At 42.9% G+C, this 24,947-nt stretch overlaps 1 protein-coding gene and 1 long non-coding RNA gene across 2 annotated transcripts in view; both read left to right on the forward strand.

Moving 5' to 3' along the window:
* LOC309351517 overlaps positions 1-24,947 on the forward strand; it is a 183,330-nt gene that overhangs the window by 152,635 nt on the left and 5,748 nt on the right. The gene's annotated exons all lie outside the window — the stretch shown is intronic.
* NUDT5 (nudix hydrolase 5) lies at positions 1,497-24,851 on the forward strand. The gene is made up of 9 exons (XM_081879244.1): positions 1,497-1,637; positions 9,914-10,100; positions 13,642-13,709; positions 14,518-14,570; positions 15,458-15,565; positions 17,929-18,024; positions 19,070-19,171; positions 22,289-22,342; positions 24,508-24,851. Exons 2-9 carry the CDS (start codon positions 10,038-10,040, stop codon positions 24,615-24,617), a joined length of 654 nt encoding a protein of 217 aa, XP_081735370.1. The 5' UTR covers positions 1,497-1,637; positions 9,914-10,037; the 3' UTR covers positions 24,618-24,851.

A 24,947-nucleotide genomic window follows, 5' to 3' on the forward strand; every position in this document is an offset into this window, starting at 1 on the left:
TCGAGTCCAACCCCCTGCCAAGCAGAAAACACCATCAGAGCACTCCTGACATATGGTTGTCAAGCCTCTGCTTAAAGACCTCCAAAGAAGGAGACTCCACCACACTCCTTGGCAGCAAATTCCACTGTCGAACAGCTCTTACTGTCAGGAAGTTCTTCCTAATGTTTAGGTGGAATCTTTTTTCTTGTAGTTTGGAACCATTGCTCCGTGTCCGCTTCTCTGGAGCAGCAGAAAACAACCTTTCTCCCTCCTCTATGTGACATCCTTTTATATATTTGAACATGGCTATCATATCACCCCTTAACCTCCTCTTCTCCAGGCTAAACATGCCCAGCTCCCTTAGCCGTTCCTCATAAGGCATCGTTTCCAGGCCTTTGACCATTTTGCTTGCCCTCCTCTGGACACGTTCCAGTTTGTCAGTGTCCTTCTTGAACTGTGGTGCCCAGAACTGGACACAGTACTCCAGGTGAGGTCTGACTAGAGCAGAATACAGTGGCACTATTACTTCCCTTGATCTAGATGCTATACTTCTATTGATGCAGCCCAGAATTGCATTGGCTTTTTTAGCTGCCGCGTCACACTGTTGGCTCATGTCAAGTTTGTGGTCAACCAAGACTCCTAGATCCTTTCACATGCCTGGAGATACTGCAATGGCCTGAATATACGTTGCACCCCCAAATAAGCTGCACCTTTAAAATTCAAGGGAAAAAATAGAATACCCAGATATAAGCTGCTCCCTTGGCCAGCGCTGACTTTTTTGGGGGTGCCCTAATCACCCTGATGCTCAAACCAACCAGTGGGTTGGGGGTGGCACTGGCACTCGGTATCCCGCTCCCCAAGCCGGCACCAACGCTCGGTTCCGAGTGCACAGTGTGCCCGCCTCCCAGCACTACTGCCCTGGATGAGGGATGGGGGCGGCTGGCACCGGCGCCCAGCACCCTGCTCCCCAGGCAAGCGCTCGTGTTGGACCCCTGCAACAGCCTCCCCAATGCTGCCGCAATGAAAGGGGGCGGCCATTGCTGGAAAGCCCAGGAGAGGAGAGGCGCTCTTGCGCTCTTGTCCTGCTTCCCCACAAGAGACATCTGCTTGGCTGCTGTCAGAACAGGATCCTGGGCTAGGTGGGCACCTGGCCGGGTCCAGCAGGGCTCTTCTTATGTTCGGGTTGGAAAATGGAGCCGCTCCAGCGGGGAGCTCACTGCTGCAGTCACGGAGAAGCCTTGAGCGCTTATTGACTCGCACACTGAACACAAAGTTTTCCAAGCACTACGCAAGACCCGAATGGGGAAGAGCACGAAGTGGGGGAAGGACGGGTTGACCAGGCAGTCAAAGCCAAACTGAAATCCTGCGCTTCCCATGGTTATCTCTAGAGGGCGCTCTCTTCCAAAGTGAACCCGAAGCTGCTTCACCGAGTGCGAGTCTCCCGGTTACATCTCGGGACAGCGCCGGAGGCTCCGAGTGCGCCTGCGTAGCCTTTAGCCTCCTTTGGACTCCTGCCTCGCGGCGCCGTAGAAGCGGGCAGCTCATTGGTGGAGCCGCCAGGCGCGCCCGGCCCACGTGCCGCTCCCCCGGCGCCGCGCGCCAGCCAGTCAGAAGCGCGGGATTGGAGGAGGCGCTTCCCCCGCCCGGCGGGCTCTGAGGTGAGAGCGAGGAGAGCGCGAGGCGCGCGGGCTGGGCGGGGGGCGGGGCGGGGTGGGCTAGATGACCCTCGAGGCCTCCTTCCCGCCCTGCGATTCTGCCACACGGACTGCAGAGCTGAGTCGCCCCGCCCCGCCCCTCGCTGCTCCTCGGGAGGAAACAGCACAGTCTCCCCGTGGAAAAACTGAAGGTCCCCTCGGCCTTGGGCCAGGATCCCCTCCGGGCGGGCCTGTCGCTCCTGAGGCACCGGCAGCCCCGAAGGCGCCGGGACTCGAGCGCCGGTCTGGCCCGGCCCCGGGGGTCGCCTGTGGGTCTGGACGCGTCCCCGTGTTCATCCCCCAGGAGGACTGACTAGGCCTCCTGTTGAACGGGCACCACAGGAGGGATGACTCGCTTCCCCTGGAAAATAAATGCTGCAAATGCCCCCAGTGGCTTGCAGGGCCGCTTCCTCTAAAGCTACATTGAGAAGGAGCTATTTGCACATCTGTCTGTCTCGAGAGACCTGGCAAGAGCGCACCATCGGGGGCAAAGTCAAACCGCTGACCAATTCGGAAGAGACCTGCTTTGTTGCAGCTGTGGCAGATGAAGGCACTCACCTGTGCTGCTGCAGATGCACCGCAACCTTTTCCCCCTCTGCACTCATAGGAATTACCTGCCTACAATACCATCAAATAAATGCAATTTTTGACAAACATAAAAAAAGAACGGATTTGAAAACAAAATTTCAGCACTAGAGAAGGAACTGTTACATTATAAGAATACATTATAAAAAATGTATAAGTTAATTCTAGTTTGGAATCTTAAGGACGGAGAAATAAAAAAGTAATGATAAAGTGGGCACATAGAATTACAAAAATGGGAAGAGTTGTGGAAAAGAAACCTAAAATTTACAGCATGTTACTTAATCAAAGAAAACTTTATGAAAATGCAGTTTAGATGGTATTTAACCCCTACAAAATTGGCTAAAATAAATAAAAGTTACAATAATGTTGGAGATGCAAATCTCATGAAGGAACTTTGTGTGGTGGATGTGCCCAGAATTAAAAAAATTCTGGGACACGGTCTATGAGGAGATGAACAAAATATTAAAATTTACATTTAAGAAAAATCCAGATGCATTCCTACTAGGTATTCTTACATGACATTCCAAATGAAAGAAGAAGAAGATTTCTCTATGCAGCAACTGCAGCAAGAGTACTACAGTAATGGCAAAGTATTGGAAGAGCGAGCACATTCCATCTAGAGAGGAATGGCAATTAAAACTGCGAGTATTTGGAACTTGTAAAATGACAGAATCAATAAGTCATCAGAAAACGTTAAAAAAGGGTAGGCATTCTTCAACAATTATTTATCAAAACAAGGCGCCATATCTAAGATTTGGTTGTGTATGGAATAACTCCGTAAACCCCCCTGTAATTTCTGTAACAATAGGGATATATTGTTTCCTCATACCAAGATGACGAGGAAACACAGGAAAGATTTTAGTAAGAAAAAATGAACCGTTTTGAGGTGGATGGAAGTCCATAACAAGTAAATACTTAAAGAGATTCAATGCATATGAAAGGTATTTATGAGAAATACTTATACGGGATTGAATCGTATTAAATACTATCTAACAAAAGATACGTTGTGTTATTTTTGTGGGTGGGTGTGGGTATGTGTGTTTGTTTTTGTATTTTGTTTTGTTTTAATTTTTTTAAGAAAATGGGGGCTCTTGTCATTCTTTTAGTGTTGTCTTTTTCTTTTTTGTTTCCTTTTTTCTTTTCTTGAATATATGTAGAGATAGAAGGGTATTTTTTTGGATATTATTTGATTTTGTTATTTGATTCATAGAAGTTATCAATTGTATGTGTTTGTTATTTATGTATTATTTGTATATTTGTATATTTTGAAATAAATTTATATTATGTGGGGGGATTAAAAAAAGCAGAACTAAGATTGCAGCTTTATATATATTTTATAACAAATTTTATTAATTTTTCAGTTTATACATCTCAAAATAAACATTTTACATAGTACCATGTAACAATTGACAATTCCCTCCTTCCCATTTCATGTTCATTTTACTTATCTATCATTCCTGCATATTTTACTATAGCCAATCTAGTCGTTTCTCCATTTTACATCCTTCAGATATTTACCATACTGTTGACTTTATCTAAATGCTACCAGCATTTTAAATTGTACACTGTTATTTTCTAAATATTCAGCAAAAATGTTCCACTCTGGAGCAAATTCTTCTTGCTCTCTTATCTATAGGTTACTGCTGCTGCATCCGCAAATTCTATCATCTTAAGTTGACAATCTTCCTTATTAGGGATCTTTCTCACTTTCCATTTGGGGGCTAGCAAAATTCGAGCCGCCATGGTTGCGTACATAAATATTTTTTTTCTGACAACTGGGAACTTCAGACTGAAGTATTCCCAACAAAAAGACCTCAGTTTTTTTCGGGGAATGTCGTTTTAAACATTTTTTTTAACTCATTGTAGATAATTTCCCAATAGCCTTTAGCCTTTTTACATGTCCACCACATGTGAAAAAATGTTCCTTTTGTTTCTCTGAATTTCCAACACAGATCTGATCCAACTTTGTACATATTGACCAACCTAGCGTAAAGGTAAAGGGGCCCCTGACCATTAGGTCCAGTCGTGACCAACTCTGGGGTTGTGGTGCTCATTTTACTTTATTGGCTGGGGGAGCCAGCGTACAGCTTCCAGGTCATGTGGCCAGCATGACTAAGCTGCTTCTGGCAAACCAGAGCAGTGCACAGAAACACTGTTTACCTTCCCACCAGGAAGCACTTTGATGTGCTTTCGAACTGCTAGGTTGGCAACCTACTCAGGGTTAAATACTATCTATGCATCATTTTCATATACCGTAATTCTCTTTCGAAGCATAACATGCAGTACATTTCAAATCACTTCCAGATTTCTCCCAGAGGTTTAGGTCTATATTATGCCCTATATCAGGGGTCAGCAACCTTTTTTCAGCCATGGGCCGGTCCACCGTGCCTCAAACCATGTGGTGGGTCGGAATATATTTTTTTTGGGGGGGGTGAACGAATTCCTATACGCCACAAATAACCCAGAGATGCATTTTAAGTAAAAGCACACATTCTACTCACGTACAAATATGCTGATTCCTGGACTGTCCGCAGAACGGATTTAGAAGGCCATTGGGCCCTCGGGCCTTAGGTTGCCTACTCCTGCCCTATATCCATTGCCCAGTGTGTCATTGAAGCTTTGACTACAGTGGTGCCCCGCAAGACGAACGCCTCGCAAGACGGAAAACCCGCTAGACGAAAGGGTTTTCCATTTTGGAGGCGCTTCGCAAAACGAATTTCCCTATGGGCTTGCTTCGCAAGACGAAAATGTCTTGCGAGTTCCTGCGGTTTCCCCCCCTTTCCCCCCCTTTTTCTAAGCAGCTAAGCCGCTTATCAGTTGATCCGCTAAGCTGATAAGCCGCTAAACCGCTAATAGCGCTAATCCGCTAAGCTGTCAATGGGCTTGCTTCGCAAGACGAAAAAACCGCTATACAAAGAGACTCACGGAACAGATTAATTTCGTCTTGCGAGGCACCACTGTAACTTGTCTTTCATTTCCCATTCTATTAATAAGTTATACATTTTTTACAATAATTTATCCTTATTCCATAATCATTCTCTTTCAGACTCTGAGCTTTGATCTGGAAACCCTCTGTTGTAAACAAAAATTGCCCTTTTCCCTTATGGGGTGTCCAAGAGCCCGTATAGAGTCCTTACGTAGGTTCCCTATTGGTAGGAGAAAATAACAGGCCAACCAGAGAATATTGAGAAGCAAAGCAGCTAGTAAGCTTGATCTTTATTGATCTGTTGCAACAGGGTGCTCCCCTCACTCGCAGGAAAGGAGGAGGAACCCAGAACAAGCCCTTATAAAGACTTTTGAAATTGCCACCCTGTAGATCAAGACCACCCCCAGAAACATCATACACACATCACAGAAGAGGTGTAACCTAAGACCACCCCTCAGCTACATCATACCTACATCACAGAAAAGGGAGTCTAAAACAGAAATTTGAATGTTGTTTTCCTCCTGTCATTGTTTATCTCCTGTCTGGCAGGTTACTTGATTGGATTGCCTAGAGAGCCTGGCCAGTCTTTTGTAATGATAAATGTGGAAGGATCATTAGGCGCGAGTGATCATGCTCTTCTGAAGTTTACTATACAGCGGAAAGGAGCAGCCAAGCATACTAGGACTCAATTTCTTGACTTTAAGAAAGCCGACTTCATAAAACTTAGGGAAGTGCTGGGTGAGATCCCATGGACAGTAGTACTAAAAGGAAAGGGAGTTCATGATGGCTGGGAGTTTGTTAAGAGGGAGATAGTAAAAGCACAACTTCAGGCAATACCAATGATACGGAAACATGGAAGGTGCCTAAAGAAGCCAGGGTGGCTATCTAAAGAACTTTTAACTGAGTTAAGATTTAAAAAGGATGTGTACAAAAAATGGAAAAGGGGGGAAACCACCAAAGAGGAATTCAAACAAATAGCCAGCACGTGTAGACACAAAGTCAGAAAAGCTAAAGCACAGAATGAACTCAGGCTTGCTAGAGAGGTTAAAAGCAACAAAAAAGGCTTTGATGGGTATGTTCGTAGCAAAAGGAAGAACAAAGAAACAGTGGGGTCACTCAGAGGAGAAGATGGTGAAATGCAAACAGGGGACACAGAAAGGGCTGAACTCCTCAATGTCTTCTTTGCCTCAGTCTTCTCCAATAAAGAAAACAATGCCCGACCTGAAGAATTTGGAGCAAATGATTCAGCAGAGGAAACACAGCCCAGAATAACTAAGGAGATAGTACAAGAATACTTGGCTAGTTTAGATGTATTCAAGTCTCCAGGGCCAGATGAACTGCATCCAAGAGTATTAAAAGAACTGGCAGATGTGATCTCGGAACCACTGGCAGTCATCTTTGAGAATTCCTGGAGAACAGGCGAAGTCCCGGCAGACTGGAGGAGGGCAAATGTTGTCCCTATTTTCAAAAAGGGGAAAAGAGAGGACCCAAATAATTACCGCCCAGTCAGTCTGACATCAATACCAGGGAAGATTCTGGAGCAGATCATTAAGCAAACAGTCTGTGAGCACCTAGAAAGGAATGCTGTGATCACCAATAGTCAGCATGGATTTCTGAAAAATGAGTCATGTCAGACTAACCTGATCTTGTTTTTTGACGGAATTACAAGCCTGGTAGATGAAGGGAACGCAGTGGATGTAGCCTACCTTGATTTCAGCAAGGCATTTGACAAGGTGCCCCATGATATTCTTGTAAAGAAGCTGGTAAAATGCGGTCTTGACTATGCTACCACTCAGTGGATTTGTAACTGGCTGACTGACCGAACCCAGGGGGTGCTCATCAATGGTTCCTCTTCATCCTGGAGAAGAGTGACTAGTGGGGTGCCACAGGGTTCTGTCTTGGGCCCGGTCTTATTCAACATCTTTCTCAACGACTTGGATGATGGACTCAAGGGCATCCTGATCAAATTTGCAGATGACACCAAACTGGGAGGGGTGGCTAACACCCCAGAGGACAGGATCACACTTCAAAACGACCTTGACAGATTAGAGAACTGGGCCAAAACAAACAAGATGAATTTTAACAGGGAGAAATGTAAAGTATTGCACTTGGGCAAAAAAAATGAGAGGCACAAATACAAGATGGGTGACACCTGACTTGAGAGCAGTACATGTGAAAAGGATCTAGGAGTCTTGGTTGACCACAAACTTGACATGAGCCAACAGTGTGACGCGGCAGCTAAAAAAGCCAATGCAATTCTGGGCTGCATCAATAGGAGTATAGCATCTAGATCAAGGGAAGTAATAGTGCCACTGTATTCTGCTCTGGTCAGACCTCACCTGGAGTACTGTGTCCAGTTCTGGGCACCACAGTTCAAGAAGGACACTGAGAAACTGGAACGTGTCCAGAGGAGGGCAACCAAAATGGTCAAAGGCCTGGAAACGATGCCTTATGAAGAACGGCTAAGGGAGCTGGGCATGTTTAGCCTGGAGAAGAGGAGGTTAAGGGGTGATATGATAGCCATGTTCAAAAAAATAAAAGGATGTCACATAGAGGAGGGAGAAAGGTTGTTTTCTGCTGCTCCAGAGAAGCGGACACGGAGCAATGGTTCCAAACTACAAGAAAGAAGATTCCAGCTAAACATTAGGAAGAACTTCCTGACAGTAAGAGCTGTTTGACAGTGGAATTTGCTGCCCAGGAGTGTGGTGGAGTCTCCTTCTTTGGAGGTCTTTAAGCAGAGGCTTGACAACCATATGTCAGGAGTGCTCTGATGGTGTTTCCTGCTTGGCAGGGGGTTGGACTCGATGGCCCTTGTGGTCTCTTCCAACTCTATGATTCTATGATTCTATAAATACTTAGTTCCTGGGCCATGTCACAGGCTCACACCCTATTCATATCTTAAATGTGTCCTTAAAACAGGATTTGTGAGGAAAGAGACAATGGGGAGGTTTCCCACTTTGACCTTGCAGAGAAATCATTTGCTCAGTTTGGGAATCAAAATGGTTTCAGGTCGGTCTTCCTGTGCTGATCTATGTACGTGCTTGGTTGGTACACTTATGAACATTACCATATATCTAAGACCTCAACATTCCTATCACACCCATTTTTAAAAAAATCTAATTTAAACATATCATATATTTGATGATACTATAACCAATCCTTAATTTGGTTCCTTACTTCTTCCATTGGTTTCAATCAAGGTTCACTCCCTGTAAATTCCAACAGATCTCTATGTAGCCCATTGTCTGTTTATGTTAATTCCCTTAATTGTGATTGCTTCAGTGGGGGAGTACTGTTATTGCAGCTTTAATTCCTGTTTAATAACTGCATTCAGAATTTCCCTGATGCTTTGGGGCTGTAAAAATATGCAGGAATTCACTTTGTTTGTTCTAGGTCATTACACTGTAGGCTACAGTACAAAGGGGCACTCTGTGTCTTACATTTTAAAGTTGCAACTAATTTTGTGAGGGGCTTCTAAAATTTTAGTACTGTATAAAGCAACCCCACTTGTTTTCAGAGAGGTTTCACTCATATTGATTTAATTCTTTACTTTCTTTTATCTTTGTCTCACAATTTTTCATAAAATTCACTTAATTTTGGTGCTTAAATTGATACTCCAGTACCAGTTGGCATATATCATTATGGTTGTTGCGATCAGAAATCATATTTAAAAATTATGTCATGGTGCAATACTATGTTCTCATGCTTGAATCTCTTCAGCTATGTTGGTTGTTTATATTCTTTCAACTACTGTATATAATACTTTTGACAGTATCAAAGTCATCTTGCTACCGTAATTTGTACCCATTAATCATCATAATATAAGTAACAAAGTAGTCAGGTACTTCAAAAGTATAGAATTAATCCTCAGTGAGGGGTGGGGCAATCTGTAAATAACAGCTTTGCATTGCCCAGGTAGGTTTTTAAAATACCAGTTTTTCCAATGCTAGATTACAAATTTATTAAACTCTCTTAATATCTTCTCTTTGGTAATGTGAACAATTTAATTTTATTTGTTGCTGCTTTAGTTTTTTTGCTTTAATTTGCTATACTAGTTTACCGTATATGTTTTATATTATTATTATTATTATTATTAACCTTTTTGTTTCTCATTACACTGTGATCTGCCCTGGCAGCATCAGGCTGCATGCACATCATACATTTAAAGCACATGGCTGCTTCCAAATAATCCTGGGGACTGTAATTTACCCCTGACAGAGCTATGATTCCCAACACACACTTAATAAACTATAGTGCCCAGGATTCTTTGGGGACAAGTAATGTGCTTTAAATGTATGGTATGCACACAACCTTAATTTATGTCAAATTAGATAAATTAGGTAAATAATAGGACATTTAATATTGGAAGAGAGAGCTACAATTAAAAGAATCTTAAATTTAAACAATTAATTGGTTAAATCTGCATAGTTATATTAAATTTAGAATATATGTCCTGCTACTTTAGGGAGCACATTTTAAAACAAGCAATTAAAAAGTTTTTAAAGTATTGCTCAGTTGCTAGAATAAATATTGCAATCCTCATTTTTAATCTTAATTGTGACCTGGATTGTCTTCTCATCTGGTTTGGATACTGAGGCAACATCCTGTTGATCTTATGTTTCATTGAGATGAAGGCAGACTCTTTCACCAATGAATAACCAGTCTCTAGTTAGCCAGTATGTTACTTGTCTGATCTGGAGGCTACATTTTGTGTTTATATTTGCTGCAGGGTTGACTTGTTAATTTAGAATGAAAAGAATGAATGGTCTGACTTGATCCTGAGGGCAAATATTGACTCTGGTTTGTAGTTAGGTGGACTTTGTGCTTGAGGTGACAGACCAACATCACTGAAAATGGAAAAGGAAGCATCTGCTGAAGCTCGGAAAACCACCCAAGAATCTATAGTTAAAGAAGAGGTATGCAATGTTTGTTTGCTTTTTGGCATGTTATTTTGAAGTAACTTAGTTATTGTGATCAAATACTGGGCTTAGTATTGCATAATATTGTATGCAAATGCTATGTATCCTACTGTGATAATGGGAAAGCAGCGCCTCTATATGACTTAGCAAGACCATTTCCTATCATCCAGAGATCTTGCAATTCCAACCTTTTGTCAGGATAGCTGTTTTGCTTTGGGAGGTTATTCTGTCTAGGTACCAAAAGTTTGGAAGCTGTTATGAGATGAGTTAGAAATAAGAAAGCATATGCATCAAAGTCCTTATAGTGTATGTCTGCACTGCAGTTATAAACATAACCACATTTAATCAATCAATTCATATTTTTAATTTTCTTTTAGACTTATATTCCGTTATTCACCAAATGGTTCAAGGGTGGGTTATAAACATAGGGAACAAGTTGTACTGAACACAGCCCAGCTTGCTTTTGAGCAAACATGCATCACACTGTCCCATTGAAATTAATGGCAATCTAATGCTCTTCAACATGACCTTAATTGCTCTGAAGACGTTTGTGTTATATTAAGTGAGTTGTGCGTTGGTAATCAAATTTCTGTTGATTCTCAAGAATCAAGAGCAGGGTTCATGGAGTTCCTCACGTAACATCCACCTGACTTCTTGATGTGTCTAGTAAGATGGGACTGCCTCAGTGTGCAGAAATCCGGTGTCCATTAGAGGGACTTGTTAATAATCTGTAATATTTTTCATGCTTAGCTTCCTCTTAATTGATCTTCTTGACCTCTTGCTTGCCTGGTGCATTTTTGCCACTTCAGTCCCGCTACATTTGATGGCCCACGTAATGTCCAGTTTACCTACCTCTTTCCGCCTATCAATCACATGCCTGTGGGTTGCTGTGAGTAGTTGGGGTAATGATTTAAGTTTGTGTCACAACAGTGTAGGGGGTCACAATAAATCTCTCTCTAGTCCTTCGTATCTTTTGTGTAACGTTTTTTAACATTTCAAACAATTGCTCAGTCATTACAGGTCTGGTGTGAGTGTGTCAAGTGTGACCATGGCAGAAGAGGAATTTTATGTTTTTTCTCCCACTTAATGATTAAGTTGTTGTTATTTACTACATTCTAGGCAACAGTTCTCTGGAGAGTCCACAGATCTAAACCATTTTAAAATAAACTTAATTTCCACAAAACCTGATTTCTGAGTTCAGCATAGTCTCCTGTTACTTATGAAATCAGCTCAATAGCTCTTTTCTCATGGTGTTGCTTATATGCCTTTCATTTGTACCTCTGAATGTACCTATAACCACAGTTATTGATACTTAACCATACAGTCATAGGTATGTTTACCTGGAATTTAGTCCTAGTACATTCAGTGGGACTTACTCCCAGGTAAGTGTGCATAGGATTGTAGCCCTGAGCTCCTACTCACTTGCCTTTTCCTGTTGCCTCTCCTTTTGATTCCTGCTGTTCCTTGTTATTGTTGTCTTCTTTTCTCTTTTTTTTCCTTCCTAACTGCAGTGTCTCATTCTAAAGTCATGAAGGATTGCTGTGGCTCAATGGCTTCCTTCCATTCCACACCTGCTCTGTCAATAGATAAAGCATTAGTGTGATGTCCTTGGGGTCCTACAATAAAGCCCTGGCTTCTATGGGTCACTGGGTAAGCCAAAGTAACTAGGTGTCTAGTAACTCAGGTTCACACTCACCATAAAATTATCCAAAATACACTTCTGTCAACACCCACTGAAGTGCAGAATAGTAGGACTTTCATAGAATCATAGGGTTGGAAGAGACCACAAGGGCCATCGAGTCCAACCCCCTGCCAAGCAGGAAACACCATCAGAGCACTCCTGACATATGGTTTCCTAAGTATGTTCATCTGTGCAGATAAAAGCAAGAACATGAGGTGGAATTCAACCAAACCACAATTCATCAAGTATTTGAACCAACTACAGTACTGTATTTATCTAGAAAAGTCATTCGGTGGAAGGGGTAGCCAACTTGATGGCCACCTGATATTGTTGGACTACAACTCCTATCAGCCCTACCCAGCATGGCCAGTGTTGAGGGGTGATGGGAACTGTAGTTCAGCATCTACAGGCCATCATGTTGGTGAACTCTACAATAAATAGGAAATAATGTTTCTGCCTAATGCACCGACCCAACATATCAGACTCCCTGCTCCACTATCAGCCTTTGTCCTTTTTACCTGACTCCTCCAACTGTCATTCTTAACTAACACTCCTTATTTGCCACTCACCTTGATTCTACCCACCATTCTGTCTCACTCTTCACTTCTCTTCGCCCACACATTCTTCTAATAGGACTAGTACTAAAATTCTTCTCTCCAACAAGAATGTAAGAACCACCTTGCTGGGTCAGACTGAAATCCAGCTCATCCAGCTCATCCAGCACTGTTTGCCAACAACTAGAGATAACAAGTGAAAGCTCACAAAGGTGGTGGTCATTTGTTCATTGAGTGTGGTGTGCAATAAGCAAAAAACAAAACTAAAATAATTTGGGCATCTTGAAGGGACTGCTGCTGTTTAGGTCACACAGATCCAGTGTTTCAGTCTCATCACAGTGTGAATTAAGAGCGGAGTACTCTTGAATTTGGTTTCATGGCATTCCGCCTTTGTTGGGCAACCTTTGCTTTGAGAGAAAATGCAAGTCCATTTCACCATTTCATAGTGTAGTGGTGGGTGACCTGTGGCCCTCCAGATGCTGTTGGAATCCAACTACCATCAGCCTCAGCTAGCACAGCCAGTGGCCAGGAATGGTGGGTGCTGTAATGCAGCAGAATCTGCAAGGTCAGAGGTTTCCTATCCCTGCCATAGTAAGCAATTCTCTATTTGGTTCACTTGAGGATTTTTCCCTTGCCTTTGATTGAAATTCTAGTACTCTCTGTAGAAAATGACCATGTTGTAAAAAGAACAGTGCCAAATTATTCCATATATTGTTGATTCAGGCCGTTTTAAAAAATGCCCTCAATAGTTAATGTTCGTAAAGATTGCTTCCTGTTCAGGGCATATGATCCTTTTCCAAGAGCACATGAGAAAATTATAGAGGGCTCCCTTTACTTTGAATTTGCACAAATCTCTGTCTTCACAGCAAATAGTTCTCCATTCATTTAATGTAATGCAAATACTTTGGTAACGCCTACCATTTTGGAAATGGCAAAACAGCAAAACTATTGTCTTCCTTCATCTATGAGTAAAATCCTGCCATTACTGAACTGAAAGAGAATGCTAATGATGACTTCAGTTTTCCATATTAGCTGTAACCACAGTGGAGGCAGTTTTCATAGTTGTTCCAAATCATCATCTTTGTGGTGAAAATAAAGGGGTCGTAGTAGATAGGTCGAGAAAGATGGTCAACCCAGTTTGCAGCAGTTTTGGAAAAGCTTGAATTCTGCTTGCTAATTTTCCATGGGCATCTGATTGGCCACTGTGAAAACAGGCTGCTAGACTTAGATGGGCCATTAGCCGGACCCAGCAGGCTTTTCTTAAGTTTTTAAAACGTTTTAAGTGATTTTTTCCCCCCTCAAGACGATTGCAGAAAGAAAATGGGTGAAGCTTGAGCAGACAACTTACATTGACCCTGAAGGTCAAACAAGGTAATAATTTTTACCTGTTAGCTGTTTTCTAAACCATGGGGGTTTTAAATAGTGTTCTAAGGTAAAGGGACTCATGACTATTAGGTCCAGTCGCGAAAAGTATAAGTAGTCTACTTGAGAATCTTGTCTTTCATTAAAAAGAAAGAAGAAAGTTTCTCATCTATTTGCATAAGTTTTCCTGAAAGTTTTTAGCAATGCCTAATGTATATTGGAAGTTCCTAGCTGAGAGTTGGGTGGGCCCCCTTTGTGAGACAAGGATTAAGATCTACTTTTGAGAGAGGGATTTGTCTTTTCTTTGCTCTTTTTATTTAGATTTGTTTTTTATTGTATGATGACAAAGTTTCATTAAAAATTATGGGGGGGGGGGAGGGAGAGAAAGTAAGAGCCGAGGTTGCTCAATATTTCTAGTGCTCAGAGGTCAGGACTTGTGATCTGGAGCTTCTTCCTGTGACTAGTGAAAGCAGAATGAACTATGCAACACTGGGAAGAAATGCTGCATCAATTGGGCAAAAAAGAGGTCACATTTGTTTGCATAATTTATTCCAGCTGCAGAATTCTGCTTTGATTATTATTTTTTAACATTTTAACATTTTTTTTAGCATATACTCAGCCTTGATTATGCTTTGAGAGATTTTTGTCATGAAGGAAAAAATTTCTCTGTGACATCAGCAAGAACTCCGTTCTTGAAGTGCCTTAGGATGTAGAGTGAGGTATCATAACAGTAATAATGATTAACATCTCATTTTGGGAACCAACATGTTTACATTGACATCTATCTTCTTCCCATCTCCTCCTTTCTATTTAATAGAGTATGGGAATCTGTGAAGCGTACTACCAGAAAAGAGGGGGTTTCTGCTGATGGTGAGCAAGTCTTTACATTGACAAACACAAAACACCTGTTACTTCACTGGCTGCTGAGAGTCTCCTAATGTTAGATAAGCTGGGGACATACATGAGAGAACACCAATATATATGGAAATATTGATTGTTGAGATTATTAGTCCTTCACCAAATTTCAGGCAAGCATTTTATCGTCGTTGAAATTTATAATAATTATAATGATGGTTTCCATTTTCATTCAGTAGCTAGTGGTTCATAATAGTGGCTGTATGTGTGAACAGGCCCCCAGGCATGCCCTCAAAGCTAAGTGACCTGCCAGTCTTCCCTTCCCCACCTTTTATCATCAGAGCGTGGAAAGGAAGATGCAAAACAGTGTGGTCTAGTACCCGCTTGGATACTTGTGGATAGTAGGCCACAGCAGCACTGTTAAGATGGTTTGAAAAAGGAGCCATATGAATTTCCTAAACTAATGTTTGTTTCCAGTTGTGTTCTGGAGAATCCTGGTGTTCATTAAAAGCTTCTTCGGGGCAATAATCAGGAATGGCAGACTGGCTTCTCTGATGGACAGCTTGCCACCTATTCCAATCTTCCCCTATGATTGGCAGCTGCAGTGGAGTGTTGGATGGTTATCTTCTCCATTCACCTATGTGGATGGTATGACCCAACAGGTCAAACCAAGCACCTTATGTGAACTGAGGATATGCCCTAAATCATCTGCAATATTCAGGGCTTCCAAGTAGATACTGAAATTGTTCCCTCAAGGGAGAAAGTGTGAAAACCATTACTCTGAAACTGATAACATGGGCACAACCATCAAGTACACTGCATGAGATACCTTGAGTGAGTTACTGATCTTTGTCTGTTTCAGTGCAGCCATATTTTTGCAAGTTCCTTCTCTGTATTGGCAGGTGTTGCTGTTATTCCAGTGTTGCAAAGAACTCTTCACTATGACTGTGTTGTCCTAGTGAAGCAATTTAGGCCTCCCATGGGAAACTACTGCTTGGAATTCCCTGCAGGTAGGTGGTTCACCTCAGCTTCCTTGTTAATTTTAAGGTAAGGCTGTTGCCATTGTGAGAGAGGCACTAGCTGTTTCTTGGGATGCTTATATGTTTGGAAATAGGCCACAAATCCTGTGCTGCAAACGCCTTAGGATAAATTCTTTCAGTGGTATTGCACCCTGGACATATCTGCACATTATTATTTCTGATTTTATCAGAATTAATGCCTTGTAGCTAGGAATGGAGGAGAACTTTATTTGGTGTGCCCTTTTAAGTGAGCAGACCTTCCTGACTAAGACATAGATTAGAACACAATTATCCTTTTGATCTTGCACTTCTCTGAACTTTGCAATACATTTTTTTTTGTTGGGGGGAATCAATGTGTAAAAATGTGTATTTTAGGATAAAGTGCATTCAGAAAGGGATTCATTGAGGGAAAATACATTTAAATATGTTCTTATAAACAAGTTTTTTTAAAAAAGAAAATCAGAGATGAATGTGGAAAGTGGATGGAAGACACGTACAAATGAACCCGTGTCAAATTGATAGGGACAGAAATGGGCTGTGCATGTAACAAGAGCCAGACTAGGAAGTAATTGCTTAAAACAGTTGAGAGCAGCAAGGAATGTTGAGAGGGAAGGTCAGCTTTCAGTTGCCTCCCCTTCACACTTCTTTTTGGCAAACAGGCCAAGTATTCTGTAAGATACATGCATTTGTCCTACAGATCTAGTCTGGTATGGAGCCTCAGGATTCTAAACATGCCCCCATAGTCTGTACTCTTCACAACTTGTGTGCCCCATCCTGTGAAGAATCATGCTGGTATTATTATGAGGAGATTGGCTTTTTAATGCATATGTATAATGCATTTAGGGACGCGGGTGGCGCTGTGGGTTAAACCACAGAGCCTAGGACTTGCTGATCCGAAGGTCGGCGGTTTGAATCCCCGCGATGGTGTGAGCTCCCGTTGCTCAGTCCCTGCTCCTGCCCACCTAGCAGTTCGAAAGCACGTCAAAGTGCAAGTACTGTATTTTTCTCTCTATAACACGCAGATTTTTTCTCCTAAAAAGGAAGGGGAGATGTCTGTGCGTGTTATTGAGCGAATGTGTGGTCCCTGGAGCCGAAAAATCAGGCAAAAATCAAATTGCGGGTCATGGAGAAGGGAAACCTGAAAAGAGGAAGTTGCTGCTTTCCTGCATTCTGCCTCAGGGTCTTACTGCCCACCTGCTTGTGTTTCGTTGCTGTGTTTGCTCAAACGGAACAAAGAGCAGGCAAATCCCCTCCCCTCCAGGCAAGCAGAGGGAAAGCAGAGCTTTCTAATTCCTTCTCCGGCGCAGGCAGCCAGAAAACATGCAGGTGGGAGAGAGAGGGGGGGGGGCTGGCTTGGGTGGGAGGGAGGAAACTTTTGCCTTTCTTTCCTCCCTCCCGTTAAATCCCTCTCCTGCATTCTTAGCCAGCTGCTTCTCTGCACACCCCTCTCATGCTCTTTGTCCCTTCTGTGTTTTTCCTTCCCTCCCCACTTAAAATGTAGTTACAAAGCATGGATCCACATGGATCCTCAGGATCTTTGCATTGGGTCACCCCAAATTCACCATCAGATCACATAGCATGTCCATGGCTACAGCCTGCACCAAAAAAATCACGCACCCACTGTTGCCTGGGGCCACAATGGTGCAAAAACGTGGTTACAAAGCACAGATCCACAGGGATTCTCAGGATTTTTGCATTGGGTCACCCCAAATTCACCATCAGATCACATGTCTGTGGCCACAGCATGAAGCACAAAAATGATACATCCACTGTTTCATTCAGAATTCCCCCCCCCCCTTGTTTTCCTCCTCTAAAAACGATGTGCGTGTTATGGTCAGGTGCGTGTTACAGAGCGAAAAATACGGTAGATAAATAGGTACCGCTCCGGCAGGAAGGTAAATGGCATTTCCGTGCGCTGCTCTGGTTTGCCAGAAGCGGCTTAGTCATGCTGGCCACATGACCCGGAAGCTGTACGCTGGCTCCCTCGGCCAATAAAGCGAGATAAGCACCGCAATCCCAGAGTCGGTCACGACTGGACCTAATGGTCAGGGGTCCCTTTACCTTTACCTATAATGCATTTTAATAATTAAAGTAGTGATAGGGAGAACCTGTGGGCCTCTAGATGTTGTATGCCAGCTCTCATCATCCCTGATCGTCAGTCACTTTGGCTGGGGCATATGGGAGTTGTAACAAAATTTTGAGGGCGCCAGATTCCCCATCCATGAATTAGAACATTTATCTTGCCACTAAGTCTTGTGCTTTCTTCCTAGCCATGCCAATGTCGTCACCCCCCCCCCAAAAAAAGTCCATTTACCATTGCTGATCTTAGTTACAATTCAACCTTTACATCACAGGTCTAATTGATAGCAATGAAACCCCAGAAAGTGCTGCTTTACGTGAGCTGGAGGAAGAAACAGGATACAAAGGGGAGATCCTTGAATGCTCTCCAGGTAACTTCTGTATTTTGTCTTGACTGTTTGGATGGAAAATGTTGATGCATGTCCTTTTATGGAGCACTTTGGAATGCTCAAAGGGCTTGCAGTTGGAAATATCAAACATAACTGCCATACCATAAATGCTGTCTAATTATTTTCTAATAAATGCATGCTGGAACATTTCACCAGTGCAAAGAGGCATGCCCTAGCAAACTCTGGGCATACCTATGAAGGTGCTGATGTAACTGGTCAGAACACTTGCAACATTTGGGGCTTTTCAGCTGAGAAAAAGGGAGAAGGGAGGGACATGAGGAACCTTATGTGGGGAAAGTGGATAGGGAGAAAGTTTATTCCCCCCTCCTCTCATACCAGAGCCCAGGATCATTCAATAAAGCTAAGTGGTTAGAAGCTCAGGACAGATGAAATGAAGTACTTTCCCCAAACTGAGCCCATCTAGGAGAAGGAAAACTGATCCTAAACCTCTGCTGCCTTGCAGGATATTTTGGGGAGAAGAAAGGGCTAAGGTGTAAATCCTACACAAATTTGGAGCAGAGTCCCTAAGATGGTTGGATTGTGCCTTTTCTGCCTCCTCCTGGCAACTCCTGCAGCCAAGCTGGTGCCAAATGTATTGCTCCGCTTTCCTTTGAACCACATCAGTGAGGCTGAGATGGGAGTCTTGTTATCTGGGCAGCCCAGGGCCTCCAGACACACTACCCAGGCTTGCTCCCCAGAGAGGTCACTTGAGTGCTGCTAATGTAGCGGTTTGCCTACCCCCAGAGGCACACACATTGTCTCTCAAGACAGATGGATCCCACCAACAACTGGTTGTTGTAAAATGCTTGGCTATCTAGTTTCTGAATTCCACGTATTTCTCTGGCTTGCTGGAACTAGAGGATCTGAGTGTATGCACAGTGGTCCCTAGTCTTCGGTGGCACATTAGAGTTGTTTATCTAGTTCTTAATTAGGAGCAGATTCTGTGATATTCCTTCTGTGTCTTTGAGAACAAATGTGTATTTATTAGCATGTCAGACGAATAACTGAAGAATGATGCTTTCTGTAGCTTTGTGCTTGGATCCTGGATTGACTAACTGTGCATCACACATTGCAACAGTCACCATTAATGGAGATATTCCTGCCAATCTGAAGCCCAAACAAAAACCAGGTGAGTCCACCACTTGATATAATCTTATCTTATTCTTGTATCAAAACATTTTCAGCGCCCTATTTGAAACACCCTGTATTTATACACATATATTCAAAGTGAAATTTCTGTTCATGTTGGTGTCTTTCTGCAAGGAGCCAAACATAAATCCTCAATATAAGAGTTGTCAATGTTATACCTAATAGCCAGAAAGCAGGAGTCATTGTGTGCTTTACGGGAAATACTGTAGTAGCATTTTTGTGGACTGTCCTATTTACAGGATGCAAGTGAGGCTCCACTTTAAAAGCATATATAGTATGATTAACACGTTTTAAAAAAGGATCTCCAGGCTCTGCAGACTGAAGTTGTGCCCTTCAGAGTTCCTCCACTGCTTGGCACAGTGGTACCTCGGGTTAAGAACTTAATTCGTTCTGGAGGTCCGTTCTTAACTGTGCTTGGCACAGTGGTACCTCGGGTTAAGAACTTAATTCGTTCTGGAGGTCCGTTCTTAACCTGAAACTGTTCTTAACCTGAGGTACCACTTTAGCTAATAGGGCCTCCCGCTGCTGCCGCGTCACCACCACGTGATTTCTGTTCTCATTCTGAAGCAAAGTTCTTAACCCGAGGTACTATTTCAGGGAAAGCAGAGTCTGTAACCTGAAGCGTCTGTAACCCGAGGTACCACTGAACAGAAATACAGATAAGATAAGAAACAAAGTAGCATGGTAGCTCTTAAACTGTCTGGGAGCTGCATAAGCCTAAATTCAAGAAGGTGCAATAGATATTAAGAGTCTGCCTCCCCCTTAGTCTCACCCCCCTCTTTTAGCTGCATGGGAAGAAGGGTTCAGTATGTGGGGATCCAGGGCAGGGGGCTTCCTTGGTCTGAGGGAAGCAGCTACAGTTTATCAGGTAGGAAGCTGTGGAGATTGAAGAGAGGAGCCTTCGGGGGCAGAAGTGGAGGCATCTTGGGTGTTCTGAGCCAGGGGAATGTTAATATAAGTAAATGTGGTGGCAGGCATTGTGGCAAGGCTGTTTAGGAAGAGGCGAAACTGAAGGGTTGAGCTGTGTGGGGTTGCTAGAGACAGAAAAATGTCCAAGTGTCCTGGAGCATTTAGAGAGACAATTCAGATAAGTGGATTTAGGCTTAAGAAGTAGAGCAGCACTGGAGCCACACCAAGAAGCCTTGCTCATGATGTCATGCATGCTGAGTACCACTTCCCACCCTCCATGTGTGCAGCACAAACACCTGCGCACATGTTTGCACAGTACATGCAGGCACCAGGGACTGTACCATGCAACAGCAGGACTACTGGATCCAACCCTGATCCTGTGCTGCTCCATTCAGGAGCATTAGCAGCTATATAGGACTATGTTTCAAGAATATTGTGGATAAATTGTTCAGCAAGGAAGTCTGATATCAGAGTGAAAAACAGAAGTATCTAGAGTCACAAACCTTGATTCCCATTGTGTTTATGCTTTGTTTTGTATATGCAGAGGAAGGAGGTACGTTGTCTGCTTAAGTTCACTATGGCTGGCATCCCAGATAAGTATGCTAGATACTTCTGAATATTCCAGTGTAGTTTTGGCTCAATAAAGCCCTTTTGCCTTTTAAGTTCAATAGCTATTTCATTCTGGGTCACCCTAACTTTTTTCAGTAACACATTGAGTAGTATAGAATTTTAAAAATGTAGACTTCACTGGTGTATTAAAAGAAGTTAATCCCATTTAGCATGATCTGCAGGAAAGGGATCCAAAATCAATTTCCTTAAAAAGAAAAGTTGGGAACAATGGGTTGGATCCAAAAAACTGAGTGGAAAGAAAGCAAGACACTAGCACTGTTCTCCAAATGGGTTGACACAGCCTGAGTAGTCGACCCAAACTTTTGCACCGCTGCTCTTCTTGTCTGTGATGTCACACTGAGCTTTGGAGACACCTAGGAGAGTTGATGGGATTGTACAGACAAGCCCTTGCCTCTTTTTCACTCTGCGGTGGCAGGGGAGGACATGGGTTTGACTGTTACACAAAGCTCAGTGTATAGATCTTTGGCTTTGTAGAGTATGGAGGAATCTCCCAGACTTTACACTGCTTTAGGAAAGGCTTGAAAAGCACCGGTATCTTTTCCAGAGAAATTACCCACTGTCTCCTAGTGTGGATGAAGAGGTGATCTTGCTATTACCACTTCTGAGGTGACAGATATATTTGCGTAATTCCACTTGTGTAAGAGTTCATTACACACTGCTATAAGTTCTCATGCTTCCATTTGTGCAAGTTTTTTGGATTTACCTTCACTTTTATTGCATAACCCTGAAGGTAGAGGTGCAAAATAGCCCTTTTGTTGTTAAGTTGCTCTGAGACTTTTTTATGAAGTGACTAAGAAATAATAATAGTAATCATCATGATGATGATGTTATTGTTATTCTGTAAGTGGGAGTCACATTCCATGAGCAGAAGGACTTTTATTTGGATCCAGTCCCATACTTCATGCAACTAAGTTTTGAACTAGGGAAGAGATGAGGAAACCTGTGACCCTCCAATTATAATTGGACTACAGTGCATACCAGCCCACATGGCCAATGGTCAGGGATGATGGGAGATGTAGTCTGATAACACCTAGAGGGCCACAGGTCCACCCCTCAGAACTAACGTTTCCATTATTTCTAGGATAGTGTTTTCGCAGGTAAAAATCAACAGACCTCAACTGCAATGTTGTGATCTCCTTTTAACCGAGTCAGAAACTGGTGACGCCTCTGACTAATCTAGTCCTCCAAATCCCAGTTCATGTGTACCATAGAATAACTGCCTTCAATATTGGCAATAGAACACCTCTTTCTGATTCCTGGTGACCCAAACACTTGCCACTGTCTACCTCTGCCCACCATTACTCAACACTAGGGGGAGTAAGCAGGTTTTTTGCAGAAACAGCTGGCCTTGGGTGGAGGAGCGAAGTACTGCGAATAGGAGGCATAGTCATGTCAGCATAACATGAATGGGGCTGGTTGTAGCTCACTGGCTTTCCTTATAAGTTTCAGTATATGTGAAACTCATCTTATTTTCAGCTTTAGACTAAAAGGGGAGTCACCTTGTGGAATAGAGTAGAAATTATGTAATGCGTAATTTTCTTTCTTTCCCCTCCCTCAGAATTTGTAGAAGTTGTTACACTACCAAAGAATGATTTATTGCAGAGAATTGAGGGTAAGTACCATCACTGAAGAAAAGATTAATGAAAATTGAAATGGTGGCAGAGTTTGCAAAGTCAGGGCCTTTTAAAAGGATTTTCTGAGAATGAAGCATATTTTTCTTGAATGCCAGGGAGGATTCCCAATAGGAGACCTATTTCACTACCTGGCATCAGTCTTCCGAGCAGGGATGCTTAGCTACACCTACATATTACCCTCCAAAATACCACAGCAAACCGTTATTTCATTCATACATCCTTGAAAACTTGTGAAGTAGATGGTTGAGGCAGGATTTCATGTCCCTGTGGAACCGCACCTGTTAGCTGCATCACTGGCAAGAAGAAGAGACCTGCTCTTGTGAGCACAGCAAAACTGAAGGGGGGGAAGAAGCAAGACGGACAGGAACAAATACAATACATAAAATATACAATATGGGGGGGGGTCAAAAGGAGAAGAGTGGAGGAGGTAACTGAAAACCCTGAGAGGTAAAAAAAGACTGTGTTTAGTCATTGGCCGTATTTTTTAAAAAGAGGCCTGAGTTTAAAAAGGAATTTTAAGCATTAGATCAAGTGTTTTGCAAAGGGCTGTTGTCTCCTGTGTTTCCCTCTGCTGTTTTTCCTCCAAACCACTATAGTTCCTTTAAAAAAGAAACAACCTCAAGGATTTTAGAGCCAAACTGCATCATCAATAGAATGATATGGCTGAACTCTTGAGGTTGGGGGTGGGATGTCTGGCTGCTCTGCCAGCTTTAAAACAAAACAGCAAAGTCTTCCTGCGTCTGGAACAGGGGTGGGAAACCTTTTGGCTTGAGAGCCACATTTCTTTTTGGGCAACCTCACAAAAGAGGGTGATGAAATGACTGTGAATGTTACCATTGTACTGCAGGCTGGATTCTACACACGCTCTTCTCTGACCTCCAGCCAGGCAAGCAAGAGTTGGTACTGGAGGTCAAGGATTTTCCAAATTCATGATGGAGGGGATGCATCCCAAAGGCCAGCTAGGGAGCCCTGGAGGTCAGCATTTGATTCTCACTGCAGGCCTGAGATTCCTCGTCCCTGATATGGAAAATCAGGGGGAAGGCATGGTGGATTTTTTAAAATCTAGGGTGCAATCAGACTTGGTTTTCCTCCTTCTGCAGCATTAAGAGGTACAGCCCAAGAGCTGTATTACGCTGTTCTGCCTTATAACGGGGGGGGGGGGGAGTGTGCACTCTCCTCTGTATCGCTGTTCTAGTGGTCATCTTACTCAGTTTTATATGACTTTAAGACCAAACATCTTGGTAAAATTTAAGTACAATTGTACCTTGGAAGTCGATCGGAATTTGTTCCAGAAGTCTGTTCGACTTCCAAAACGTTTGGAAAGCAAAGCACGGCTCCTGCAGCCAATCAGAATCTGCAGAAGCCCCGTCGGACTTTAGGCTTCCAAAAATAGTTTGCAGACCGGGACAGTCACTTCCAGGTTTGTGGCGTTCGGGAGCCAAAATGTTCGAGACTATAGTACGACTATGGTAATATTCTCCTGACAATTTAAGATCACACAATTCAGAGAGAGTTGATTATTTATTGTTGTTGTTGATTGAACTTGGTGAGAACCACCCAGAAAACTTTGTTGATTAGGCAGTTGGTTGGACAGCATGGCCTTGGTTACCAAATCCTGGCTCTGAGTGCAGGGTGCCACACAGTTGTCGTCGTTATGTCCTGACTGCTCCGTGTGTGGTCTGCCAGGGGGTGTGGGAAGCAATGGCCAAGGCTGCTCCACTCACTTTCTGGCAGATCACCCATGAGAAGAGCATATGATAATTTTTGCAGATTTACTTTTTCGCAACTACCACATTGCAGAAGGTGCACGTAAAACCAAGTTGAACTCAGATACAGTAGTTTCAACAATGTTAAGTGCATACAATGCAAAGTTTTGTGGCCTGAAAGCAGAGTGTACAAAAATTAGCTCAGTCAGTACAGCCTAAGACGTGATCTCAGGGTCTTGGGTTTGAAGCCCCACATGGGGCAGAAGATTCTGGCATTGTAGGAACCCTTGTGCTTCCATCCAACTCTACGATTCTATTCTTTTATTCTAACAATACATGTTTCCTCAACATATGTGTGACTTGCGTTCTTTGGAACATTGGGATTAAACCAGTCTTGCTTATACTACTTTAACAAAATATTTATCTATTTTTTCCAGAGCTGGTGTCAGAGGAGCACATGATAGTCGATGCAAAAGTATATGCTTATGCCTTGGCACTGAGGCACGCAACAGATCAGCCGTTCCAAGTGCCATTTATGAAATTCTAAGACTGCTTAGTTGTTTGGAAGGATGTTCCTGTATTGAGCTAAGGCAGCATTTCTTTCCTGTGACAGTCAACAAGCTGAATGAAACAGTAAGCTTTTTCTAAAAAAAGAGAGGACAGTTTATAGCAGTCTAACTGGCCTGTTTGTTGAAAAGAAAGAAACAATTTCACTTAATTCAATTTCTGTATCCAATTAACTGGAGATTTCCTGAGAAAAATAAATCTCTTACTGCCTTCTAACAGGGTATTGTTCTTCTTCTATTGTCTTAGAAATTCTGAGCCCTGAAATTAGTGTGAGCAGAAAGACTAGCTTTGTGAGGGGCTGGAATCTGGC

This window comes from Podarcis erhardii, assembly GCF_964252035.2.
Source record: "Podarcis erhardii genome assembly, chromosome: 10".
Taxonomy (NCBI): domain Eukaryota; kingdom Metazoa; phylum Chordata; class Lepidosauria; order Squamata; family Lacertidae; genus Podarcis; species Podarcis erhardii.